This window comes from Mauremys mutica, chromosome 1 (assembly GCF_020497125.1).
Source record: "Mauremys mutica isolate MM-2020 ecotype Southern chromosome 1, ASM2049712v1, whole genome shotgun sequence".
NCBI lineage: Eukaryota > Metazoa > Chordata > Testudines > Geoemydidae > Mauremys > Mauremys mutica.
In genome coordinates, this window is record NC_059072.1 from 344,931,293 (window position 1) to 344,944,585 (window position 13,293).

General features: G+C 42.4%; 1 protein-coding gene across 1 annotated transcript in view; it reads left to right on the forward strand.

The window, feature by feature from the left end:
* LOC123372593 (prolylcarboxypeptidase) overlaps positions 1-12,758 on the forward strand; it is a 62,040-nt gene extending 49,282 nt beyond the window's left edge. Inside the window, exons 7-9 of the mRNA XM_045020804.1 lie at positions 1,318-1,482; positions 2,498-2,685; positions 9,110-12,758. Coding sequence (XP_044876739.1) covers positions 1,318-1,482; positions 2,498-2,685; positions 9,110-9,314 — 558 coding nt within the window. The 3' untranslated portion in view covers positions 9,315-12,758. The remainder of the gene's footprint in view (positions 1-1,317; positions 1,483-2,497; positions 2,686-9,109) is intronic.
* The last annotated feature ends 535 nt before the right edge of the window (positions 12,759-13,293 follow it).

Sequence of the window (13,293 nt, forward strand, 5' to 3'; positions counted from 1 at the left end):
GGAGACATTTTTCATCCCAAAGGAACTCCAAATTATTTATTAACTTTTCTAACTAATTATAAAGCATAAGCTATTTTTATAAAGCAAGGGAATTGGATGCTGTCAAGGCTGAGTCTCCACTCTGGCACTTTGAGTGCAGAATGTGCATTCGATTAATTAATACTGGCCACTCCAGGCTTGTATTAAACTCCCAAGGTTACAACTTTTCTCTGACCTTGGATGGTGGAGGCTGCCACCACCCAAATGCAAAACCCCTTGGAACTCAGGAAGGCACACTTGGGAATTCCTTCCTTTGGGGTACCCTCAAGCCCTTTCACCCCGCTCCGGGGAAGAGTTGAGAAAGGAAAACAAAGAAATCATCTGTTGTCACCAGCTAACTAAAAAACATGTGCACAAACCACTTCAGACACAAAAATCCAAATCCTGTTAGTAAAAACGGTAAATTTTATTAAAAACAAAAAGAAAATACATCTGAAACTTAGGCTTTTGCTAGATTTAAAAAACCCACATACAAAAATTAAACATCAAGAATAACCTTCTTGAAGATCAGCCTAAAGGTTACAAACAACACAAAAGCATTTGGGGTTAGCACAGAGGAGTCCACAAGCCTTACACAAATAAAGGAAGTAACCCTACTCGCATCTTTCTAAACATTCCTGATCTACTTACATATTTGGGGGTTTTCAAATAAGTAGTTCTAGCTATGATCTGATGATTTTCACATCTGGCCTTCAGCTCTCACAGCACAAGTGCTCCCCTGTTCCTCTCTTCCCTGGAGAACAACAACAGACCGACAAAGGGAAGTTTTTTCCCTCCCACTTTAAAAAGTTCTAGCCTTCCCATTGGCTCTCTTGGTCAGGTGCCCACTCCCTTTCCTTCATCTGGAGACTTTTTTTAACCCTTTACAGGTAAAGCAAGTAGAGAGCAGCTACCAAGATGGATTTTATAGCTAACGGGCTGGCTGGGTGTCCATAAAAGGGAACTACCCCTCCCCTTCATTTATCACAGATGCAGAAACCTCTAATGCAATATTAAGATTGTACAGTTGAAATAAAATCGGGAAGTTCAAAATGTTGGGTACTAGCAGCAAAATAACTCCGCTGCATTACACGTAATATTTTATATTTGTTTTTCTGATTTAATATAATTGTCTTTGTAATATATACCATAAAATTAAATATGGTGTCCAAGAAATGCTGTAGTTCAGATTGACAACTTTCAAAAGAAAGCAGTGCACCATACCCGACTTGTTCTCAGGTTCGGTCAGTGTGTGTCAAGGGCATCATTAGAGACATTTCCCCCTTTCTCTTGCTATAGGTAGTTTGCAAGTTCATGAAGAATCCCAAACTGCCAGACAAATTATTGCTACAGAATGTTTTCCAGGCAGTAAATGTCTACTACAACTACTCAGGAGCTGCGTCGTGCCTTAACACGTCTCAGAGTGCCACAAGAAATCTTGGGCTGACGGGCTGGTACTATCAGGTACATACACAAACCTTTTCCAAAATGTCCAAAGTGCCAAAGCTACTGTGAATTCTCAATTCATTCTGTCAGAATCTTTTAACTTGCGTTAATATATGGGTGCAGATCCTTGGTTGCTGCAAACTGGCATACCTTCACTGAGAAATCAACACAAGCTGTGCCGTTTGCACCAACTGAGTGTCAGACTTCATTTTTTCCAAAATCAAGCTCATCTAGAACTCAATAGGAACGTGTCAAGGGATTATCATTCACTTTTGTGAACAGTCCTGGCCTTCCCAACAAAAGAGTTTGTGTTAGATGATCTCTCTGAATTAGACTGTGATCTTAAAACATTATTTCAGCCTTTATCTGTGAAATCGGTTAACAGAACCTGAACGTTATCTTGAGCTGGTATGTATGGTGGTGAATAGGGTGGAACCTTTTTAATGACATGAGTAATATGTCTTGGTCACCTGCAGATATGCAGTAGGGAAAATCGTCAAGGATTAAAATAATGAATGTTTACAGCACTTTTCATCTTTAGGGCACAAAGCACTTGACAATGGAAGGTCAGTACCATTATCCCCATTTTATAGGTGGGGAGACTGAGATATATAGAGGGGAAGTGACTTGCACAAGGTCACACTGCAAGATAGTGGCAGAGCGGGGAACAGAACCTGGGGCTCCTGGGTGTTTGACGATTGGTTTAAGATTCACACCAACATTTGTATTAGAAGCAAACCATTAAGTTCCAGCAAAAAAACCTGATTTTGAGTCCATGTAAATTTAAAAGGGTAAATTGATTCTGGTTTATTCAAATAGAACCACTTCTGATGTGTCCTCTGGCTAGTGGTATTGAGGTCAGTGGGAAAGGCAAGCCGTTTGAGGCTCAGTGTCTGCATTTTAATATGTAGCAAATATCTATTATGTAAGGCATTGAAAGAAGTCCTCCTTTCCAGTACAGCTATAGCCACAACTAACATATTTAAAGTGTCCCACAGAGGCCACTGTTATATTTTCCTGCTTTGTCTTCCAGGCTTGCACAGAAATGGTGATGCCCATGTGCACAGATGGTGTCAATGACATGTTTGAGCCTAGGAAATGGAACTTCCATGTCTTCTCTGAAGAATGCTTCAAACTGTGGAAAGTGAGACCCCGCCCTTCCTGGATTCCTTCTGTGTATGGAGGGAAAAACATCAGTTCACACAGTAACATCATCTTCAGGTGAGCTTACTTCAGCTTCTGTAACGATCCCCCTCTACCAACAGGGGTTGCTGGTGGGGATAGAATCTGGGGCTTTGAGCACCAAAACCACAAGCCTCTACCACTTTTTGTGTCATCTAATGTGTAGCCGTAGCCAGGAGTCCCCAGTTGAAATTGATGGGAGTTGCATGTGCACCTCTGAAGGGTGAATTTGGCTTATGGCTTTGTGGAATGTGGCTTTGTTCTTCTTCGAGTGCTTGCTCATATCGATTCCAATTAGGTGTGTGCGTGCCGCGTGCATGTTCGTCGGAAGATTTTTACCCTAGCAACACTTGGTGGGTTGGCTGGGCGCCCCCTGGAGTGGCACCGGATATATACCCCTGCGACCCATCCGCCCCTCAGTTCCTTCTTACCGCCCGTGTCGGTTGTTGGAACAGTGGAGCGCGGCTTAGCTGACCTCCACTTCCCTAGCTACTCGTAATTCTCTCGTTAACGCTATTGTCTCTCCACCTGTAAATGTGGTGATTGCCATAGCATCCCAGGACGGTAAGGCCATCTAGTTCTCCAGCTAAATTAGAGCGCCATCCCTTCCCCGGTAAATGGAAGTCTAAAAAACACAATCTTCAACACCAGGAGTCTTTTGCCCCATCTGTCATCCTGAGTCACAGCCTCTGCTGTGGGCTGGAGCAACCTTCCCTCCCTCAGCTGGATACAGGGGAGCTGCCACCCACCCTCTTTTGAAAGCCTTATCTTTGGGCCCTGAAAATGGAAGCCAGAATTTGGGTCATGTCTCAAGCCCTCTGTTCTCTTGGCCAAGGCCTGAGTCTCTTAATTTCCTTCTGGGATGTTGGCTGCCCAGCCTCTCACACCCCCTTGTTGGGGTGCTCCAGGAATACTGGTTGTTGCCAGCCCCGGCTCTGCCTGTCAGCTCTGTCACCAAGTCCACAGCAACTTGCCCCTTCCCAGGGTTCCTTGCCCTTCTGTCTGTCGACTAGGTCTCCTTCTGGTCCCCTTTGACCAGTTTCATTCTCAGGCCCTTTTAGCAGAGATTCTGGGGGCCTCCTGTCAGCCTACCTCTCAGTATAGAAACCAATAACCTAATCTTTTACAGCCCATCTCCTAGTCTCTGTAACGTGGGGAATGATCCTTCTTTTAATAAGAAAATGAGGGGAGTATAAATATAATTTGTAGTATAGACCCCAAACTCACAAACCGGCCCTTCTAACACGAGACAACTCTTTCAGCAAACGACTATTAATCATTGTTTCTTAAGTAGCTGTCTAGATTTCTTCCCCCATTTTATTTTTAAAGAGAGAAAGCTAGGAACTCTGATAGGGAGATGCAGCACCCAGTGATTGCCTACCACTGGCAGCTCCCCGAGAGACCTCTTGTGCTTTCGTTCAAATTGTTCAAGTTCCTTTAGAAAAGAAACTTCTTTAAACAAAAGTCAGAATTAGTCTTTGGGACCTAGTAAATAGCTGTGTATTTTAAAAGTAAGGCATCCTGGCTTGAATCAGGGATTATTCTCAGGATTTCAGCCTGTGACTTTGGTCTCTTAGCTCCAAAGGCCTATTGCTTTTCTCTCTTATTGGTCTCTTGCTGTTCCTTTCCCCCAGCAGGTATCTGCTCCAAAGTGTGAAACTGTGCTTTGACGGAAAACTTTCTTTAAATGATAAAAGAAAAAAACAACCCCAAATCATCTAGTTTAGTTCCTGCAAATTGCTGCTTGTTCTTAATAAGATTCCACAAAATTGTACAATATGATTCTGCTTTAGAAATTGACAGATGAGCAAACAAACCTATTTAAAGCATGTTTAAGCATTTATGCCAGCTCAGAGCATTTGAAACCAGAAAAGCTTTTGAATGAAAAAGAAGTGGTTTACACACAATGCTTTGGACCACAAGCTGAGCTGTTTCCCTTTGGACAGGCATATTATCAATACCATACGTATATATAGCACCTTTTATCCTGAAGGGCCACAAAGGATTCCTACACCCACCAGGGAGATGCAGCCCCACATGGAGTAAATTGCAACATCTGTTTAACTGCAAAGCAACTCACACAACAGTTTTAGGACAGTGTGTGAAGCATACTATATTGGAATGGAACTGTTGGGTGGATTTTCTCCAGGCCGAATGTAATTACCCAGATTGGAATTTGGCCAGGATTCTGGAACTGATGTCTCTACTCCTACAAAAAATGCCCTGAGATGCATAAGAAACAAAAATGGTCATGACTTCTGCCCTGTTATCCAAAAGATGACACCCTTAGCAGCAGTGTCCTAGAGAACCATGCTGAGGCATTAGTCAGTATTGACTCTCAGAAATCCCCAGCACCACTTCTGTATCTCCGTGGAGATCTTCCATCAAACTCTCTCAGCTTGTGAATGCTACTGAGACCACAGCCGATGTGGTATGGCTCTCCGAGAGGGTGCACCTTTAGTACAACTTTAGTTTTGTGAGCTTGGTGTTTACAGCGACTCTTTCACTCTCAGCAATTTTCATACCAGAGAGTCTTATTGGAAGCTATTCAGTTTTTCAGTTGGCATGGCATGGAAACCTTGCATCATACTTTAATCCCGTTAACACATGGGATTGTAGAGTTTTTGTTGCGAGTGGCAAGTTTCAGAGTGATGATATCAGACTGTGAAGGCTCCTCCCAGCTGCTTCTCCTGGTCTCTAGGAGGGGCAGGGGGTGAGGGAGACAGATGAGCCTGGTCTGAGAAAATGGGTTGAGAGCTTTCTCATAGAGATGTTTCTTTAGGGTCAGGGCCCTTTAGGAAGTTCTGTTTGTACTGTCCGCACTGGGCAGTGATGGCAGGGATAAAGAACTAATGATGGGGGTGGGAAATAGGAACTGTACACTGGAAACTTGATTTTTTTCAAAGCCTCACCAGGATCCTTGTAGATGATGATTTGCTTTGGAACTTGTCCCTCAAGAAGCATTCGTAACCATGTAGTGAATGGAGAGGAATAGCTGACTCCTGAATATTATTTCACTTGGATAAAAATGAGTGTTTGCTTGAATTTATTCTCTTGTATTCTCAGACTCTTTACTTGCAAGATGCTCAGCAAAGCACTTAAACTTAACTTTAAGTCTGCATTGAAGTAAATAGGACTATTCATATGCTTAAAGTTAAGCACATGCTTAACTGCCTTAGTGGATCAGGATCCAAGCACTCAGCGCCTTCCAGGATAAAGCCCCTGAGCATTGTTTCTCAGTCTACATCAATGCTGCCAATGCCATCACTTGGCACGTTGGCCAGAACCTTGGATGGAGCAGCCAGACTCTCCCATGAAAGCCAGGGATGGTGTTGTTTTCCTGCTGCATGCTTTAATTTCCACACGAGTGGGACCAAGAAATCCAAGTCCATGTACATTTTGGGTCTCCCAGCAACTCAGCCTACTGTTGCTAAGGCACTGGGCTGATTCAGGCGACCTTTTAAATCAAATGCATTTTGCTTATTGTGCAGCTCTATGCGTTTTTGTTTTCCAAATACAGAATGTTTTTTTTCCTCCTGAGCCATGTTAAGATTTATTGAAATTAGAGGTACTGAGAGAGATGCAAGATTTCCTGTATTTTTCCACTGAGGAAAAACAAACGCTATAGTTCAAATGCAGTCGGTTTTTATTTGTAGTTCTTCAAGGTCAAAAGTTGGAGATAGAGACAAATGTTTTGAGTGTAATCGACTGATATTTTTATGAAACGCTATGGCTGTGTGAGATTAACAGACCCCTGTCCCTCTAGGCATCTGTGTGACGGTACCTCCCATAAGGCTTTATGGAAATATGCTTAGAATGTGTTTTATGCTACATATGCCATATAACATATCTCCGTAAAGATTATGATCTACTGAATGTGTTAATCCTATTTGTATGCATGTAACATTTTTGTATTTGAAGTTATGAATGTTATAAATGTTGGTTGTGTACTGGCTTGATTTCTAAATAACTTTAGTAGAACATTTGGTCAGTTCCTGGAGAAAGGACTGTTGAAATTAAGTACCTAATCAAGAAACACTTAAAGGACAATGGATCTTGGAATGCTCCAATCCACATAAGTCTACTTGAGGATGTTCAAGGTAGCATGTAAACAATGGACGCTACCATTAAAAACTGAGTCATGCATGGACATGTGACTTACCCAGGTGACTCCTAAACTCTATCTTGGAGCTGGACTTTGCATAGGAGTGAGGAGGGGGTCTTCACCCACAAGAGAGAGTCTATTTAAACCCCTGGGATACCCCTCCATTTTGTCTTCAGCTGACTAAAGATAGAGCCTCTCTATCCCCCAAGATACTTGAAAGAAACTGGAACAAAGGACAGTGGGCAAGGGGTGTGAGTGATTGCTGGACCCAGGCTAAAAGGAGATTAGTCTGTAAAAGGGAGCATTCTGGAACTGGCGAGGATCTTATCTGTATTCACTTTGATTAGACATAGATTTGCACATTTTATTTTAGTTTGCTTGGTGACTTACTTTATTCTGTCTGTTACTGCTTGGAACCACTTAAATCCTACTTTCTATATTTAATAAAATCACTTATTAATTGCCCCAGAGTATGTATTAATACCTGGGGAAGCAAACAGCCATGCATATCTCTCTATTAGTGTTATAGAGGGCGAACAATTTATGAGTTTACCCTGCATAAGCTTTATACAGAGTAAAACGGATTTATTTGGGTTTAGACCTCATTGGGAATTGGGCATCTGAGTGTTAAAGACAGGAACACTTCTGTTTGCTGCTTTCAGGTAAACCTGCAGCTTTGGGGCAAGTAATTTAGACCCCGAGTCTGTGTTGGAGCAGACAGGAGTGTCTGGCTCAGCAAGACAGGGTGCTGGGGTCCTGAGCTTGCAGGGAAAGCAGGAGTAGAAGTAGTCTGGGCACATCAGGTGGCAGCTCCCAAGAGGGTTTCTGTGGTCCAACCCGTCACAATCTGATCCCGTAATGCACCAGATTTGGCTCAGGATGGAACATCATGAAGATGCACAAAGTGTTCAGTGGCCTCTGTGCTGTCTAAGCAACAGCATGAGATCTAACCTATTTCTAGCTGCGTGACTACAGATGTAATAGAAACGTCTTTTGTATTCCAGAAAGAGTATCTGAAAGATTTAACTTAAAACTTGCATTCTAAATAAAATAAAAAAGAAGGGCCCAGAGCTATAATCCTCCTTCTTGCAACAGTTCCCCTGATTTAAATGGGAGTGAACAAATAAAGATTACCCCCAGAGACTATGCGTTTATTTGGTGTGCTGTCCAAGGTCTCCTCCTTTCATCTGGAGAGATGGCACTAGAGATAGCGTTGTTGAATGGAAGGGATGGGAGGAAAAGTAGCATATGTTAGTGGACTGAGCCCAGGATTGGGAATTAGACACTCTTAAATGCCAATCCTGATTCTGCCACTGATTTGCTGTATAGACTTGGGTAAATCACATTGGACCTGATCCAAAGCCAGTGGAAAGCCTCCCATTGATTTCAGTGGGGTTTAGATTGTTGCCTGTAGGGCTTGAATTTTCAGAAGTGTCCACCAGATGGTGTCTCCAGCTGGGCACCTAAAAGTCATGGGCACTTTGAAAAACTTGGGCCTTTCCCAGTTGACCCATCTGTAAAAACAGGGAAGTTGCTCCATTATTTTTGCAGAAAAGGCATTAAAATAAAGGCATAAATAAATGAATATCTTGGTACCGAAAGTGCAGAAGGGAAAAGAGAAGATAGAAGTATATTGACCTGTCGCTCTGCGACAGTCACTCTTATTCTGTCTGGAAAAGGCAATCTGTGTTGAAAAGTATACCCATTTGAATGTGAATTTGCAAGTGAAGATGGCTCAATTCCCTCAGTAAGTTTAAGTGAATGTAGGCTATTTCAGTTCATGTTTAAGCTGTTGCATGTTGTTGCTGAACTCTATGAAAAAACGGCCACATTCTATCTCATGAGGAGCTGGGTTTCAGTGGGGGCAGAAAAGTCTCCCCAAGGAGTTCATACAAATCATACTGAGCCAGAATGTGATACTCCCCACTGAGTGGTATGTTATTCCACAAGTAGCTCCATTCACTTGGGTAGGCCCAAGGGAGCCCTTCTGCTAGGAGAGTGGGCAGATAGGGCCATCCTCTCCTTCCCTGGGGCTTCTTGTCATCTCCTGGGATCAACAAGTAAGGCTCCACTCCTTGTGTGGCAATCTGCGGTAACCGTTGCACTGAATTTTTCTGTGAGTTGTCCTCATGAGACGTTCCTTTCCATGGCTTTTTCGTGTGGGAGGGGACAGTCTGGGCCCTAGCTGGTGTCAGAATGCTGAAGCAGAACACCACAGAGCAGGGGGACTTTGTTGTAGAATTTGGGTCTATCCTGAATACTGAGCCTCTGATCGTTACAGTGGCTGTTGAGAGACACAGGTACCGTCACTCAGGATATTAAATGTAATCTAATGGGCTATATGGACTTCCCTTATAGCAATGGCGGATTGGACCCGTGGTCTGGAGGTGGAGTGACTCGGAACATCACAGACTCTCTCATTGCAATTGTGATCCCAGAAGGAGCTCATCACTTGGACCTGCGTGCCAGCAATCCCGGTGACCCCAAATCTGTGCTGCAAGCCCGGGCCTTGGAAGTTCAGTACATGAAGCAATGGATTGAAAAGTCCAGGCATAAGCACTAAAGTGGTACTGTAATAATGGTGGTCATTATCTCCATTGGCTTCAATGGGAGCAGGATCAGGCCCTTATTACAGAGTTCTATTCAAAACGTTGTTCACCCCTGCTTCCTCTCTTCCTTTACTAGCTGCTTGTCAGCACTGTGCCTTTCACTGGGGGGGCGGGAGGGGTAGAGGAGGTGGCTGTCAGTTGGAAGTCTGCTGCAATAGCAAACCTCAGTCAATAAAGTACATGGATTGAGTCACCCATGGTGGCATGCCTTCCTGTTCTGCTACTGTCAAATGCTGCATTACAGCCTCTTTGCAACATGCTTGCGTGGGGCCTGATTCCTGCAAGGCCCTGTATCTCCTCACAAAGTCAGTTTCCAAAGTTACTAACGAAGTGTGTGCTTGACCAGACGCAGGGACCACTAAACTCCATGGCAAAGCTCTCACTGATTTCAACTGGATCTCAAAGCAGGGGCTGCATCTCAGCTGGTGTAAATTGCCAGAGCTCCGACAGGAGCGCCCCAGCTGAGATCTGCCCTAGAACTTGCCCCTATCAACACAAACTGCACGTATGCTGTCTTCTATGAGACACAGACTAATTAGTTAATACTCTAACCTGGAGAGTGAGACACCACATCTGTTCAGTTGTTGAGTATTGCCTGCTACAGGCAAACCCTTGTCTTTAGTGACTGCAAGTCTCTCCAGTCTTTCCAGCAGAACTTTTATTGTTTCCAAACTCCAGTTTAAAAATGAACCATGATAGGGAGCTGAGTTTTCGTGATCCCTTGGCTTCAGACAGTTGTTGCCTCTGTATTGGAGAGTTACATAGGAATACAAACCACTTTGATATGGTGAGGGATGGAGAGGGGAGCAGTTATTTTAGAGTAGGAACAAAACCACCACATTGGAATGTGATTTCATGGGCGGAAAGACTTTTTTTTTTTAAAGCAGAATAGTAGGAATCGGCTAAATATTTTTCTTGTTTTCAGCAGCGTTTTAACCAAGTTGTCATATGCTGTATGGTTGTTTCCATTCTCCTCTGCACAGAACAAACAGGACTGGCCCCTAAACACACTTTTGTTGATTAATTCTCTAATTGATTGGCCATGCACAATTTATCACTTTTCTCCCTCCCCCACTGCTTCCCTTAGGTCCAGGGCTAGGATATCTGCTGCTGCCAAAAAGAAAGGTGGGTATTTTCTTCCTTCTTTTTGCTTTCCCACAAACATTTTTTTTTTCAGAGCATCACTGAGAAACTTTCTTTAAATTCTTCTTCTGGAGAGGAAACCTGACACAGTACTTGTGCTAGCTAGATCATATTAAGTGACAAATAATTGGGGCTGGACCTTGTTTTCTTTTCTGTGTATTGATGAGATTCTGCATGGTCTGGTTGCTTATGGTGGTTCAATAAAGGCCTTTTAAAAATTGTTTGCAGGGCAAACTATTCACAGCGCAGCTAAACTGTTGGGACACCATTAACCCAAAGCGTGAGGCAGTGCTCAGCAGGGCAGGTACAGTAGTTGGCTTTCTGTAGGGCTTCCAAAAGAGACAAACTGCCCAATTCATGCAGACAGCATATTTGGCATTAATAAATGGCTGAGGGAGTCCTCTCACTTTGCAGCTTTGGCTTTGTTCACAGTGAAAGCCTTCTTCCAAAAGGCCCCCTTTCTAGGCTAACAGGACTAGATAATTTCATTTCAGACAGTCTCAACGCAACAAATAGACCCAAGGGTCTCTTAGAATTCCAGTTTTGTTTGTATTTCTCAGCCTAAAATACAACATTTCTTCTTACTCCAGGCTGCTTGTTACATTCCCCAAAATCCAGCATTTTCTAGGAACAAAATGGATCTTATTCTGAACCTTTAATTTTTTTGATACACTCCGTACGTCTGGTTCTCTTACTGACAGAGCTCTTAGCAAATCCTTGCTTTTGCTCCAGTCTTCTAGGAAAGGTTGATTTGAACAAGGAGGCCTTTATGTTCAAGGTTCAGCAGTCTGGACCTTTCACGCTCTGTCTTTAGCAGGTAATCACTTTGGAGCCTATAAAGAGTGAGACCAGAGAAGCATCCTAGTGCAAGGGGAAGAGCTCTTTAGAAGTGGACTAAAATCTGTCAGTTATTAGTAATCTTCATTCAAATGGGTCAGTTTTCTAGCATTGTGATGTAAATGTGTCCGTGTGTGTGTGTGTGCGCGCACGCGTGCACTTCACAATAAAATAGTGGCCTTAACTTTTTTTTGTGTTAAAACTTAGATCAAATAAAAACCAGCCACATTTCCTATGTCCACTGCCAAACAAAAGTTAAAACCTGAAGAGACAATCAATAGTATTTTAAGATAGCGTCTAGGTTTATTTTTAACACACTTTATTGGAGGGCAAGAAAGGGAACTGACCAAGTAAATCTAAACATTGGGAATGCACAAACCACTCATCCTTTCTCTCCTTGGTTATAAGGGCCTAATCCAACTACTTCCATTGACTGCAGCGGGAACACTGGCAGACCTAGAACTAAAATGTCTTGAAAACGCTTTGGTTTTCAAAAACAACTGTCTTTAAAAAATCTTTTTTTTTTTCTTTCTCTCCCTCCATCTCTGCCTTTTTGCTATTTTCTGTAGCATTTTCATTTTCTTTTTTTAAAGGAACATTTCAAATATTTTTTTTCAGTGTTGTAAAAAGGCCCTTTTTTGACTCTGCCCCCCAAATCTTTACATTAAAAAAATATTTCCATTAGCTCTCTCCAGTCTCTTGCTCAGACTTCTAGAAGATGGTTATTGCTTCCATCTATTGTAGGCCGAACTCATGCTGTACCATTCTTCTAGTATCTAGGGGCTTGATTCAAAGCCCATCAAAGTCTTTCCATACACTTCAGTGGGCTTTGGACAGGCCATTACCACTTTTCCTAGATTTTTAACAAGGTGACCAGTTCTCTGTTTTGCTTAACAGGGCTTTCTTCAGGCCTTCATCCTAATCATTGAAACTGTAGGTCCATCTATGTACTTATTTCCCTTAAAGGATCTTTCAGACCTGGTCCAAGAGTTTGTGCATTAGGGAATGACCATCAACAAAGATTGACTACCTCATTTTGAAATGTAGCTTTCCCTGCTTTTATGTCATGCACATTAGACTATCAAGAGCTGGGATAGGATTGTTACTTTCTTTGCCCAGCTGTATCATGATAGGACCATATTTCATGCCCTTCAAGAAGATATTCCCAGATAAACTAGATACACTTTTGTTCTCAGTGTGTATTGTGAATTCTTTTGTTTTAAGTATATGTTGCCTTTTGGGGGAAAAATGCATAAATTAAAGCAAATAATTTAAATTTCTAGGTGTAGCACTGATGATATGTGAATCAAAAACCAGTAACAGTGGATCTTACAGCTAGAAGGTTTTGAAATTGAAATCTGTATGACAAAAATATGCTGTAACAAGTATTAAAGATGAATAAATGTGAATTTCTGGAAGGTGCTTGTTTCATTTGTAAAGTAAGCAGATTGCTGATATTAGACAGACATTGGGGTCTGTCAGCATTTCTGTAAGTTAGTTTTCTAGTTTATGCTTGAGCCACAGATGGGGAAAGTAAGCTAAATATGCCGCTATTAAGTTATCACTGCTTTGTAATATCCAAGGGGTCAGATGTTCAGATGCCCCAAACTGGTTCAAATAAGAAAGTTGTTTTAATTCTTAACTGCTTGGGGGATTAGATGGCTCAGGAGCTTGGTAGTGGGCAAATAACCTTTTCCCCTTTACTATGCTGGTTTGAATCTAGCCAGGTGAGTATTATTTGCAAGTTGCAATCTGATTGCTGGTTTTTGTTAGTCTCAATCCAGTCCCTAATAGACAAATGTCTGCTCACATACTACACTGATATGAGGGTCATGTAAGTATCTAGATAGATAAGCATCATGGAAACCACTAGTATTCTTGGCACTAATTGACAGTCCCAAAAGGTGAAGATTAGATAGGACTAAGCAGACTGAAATACCATGTCACCCATAG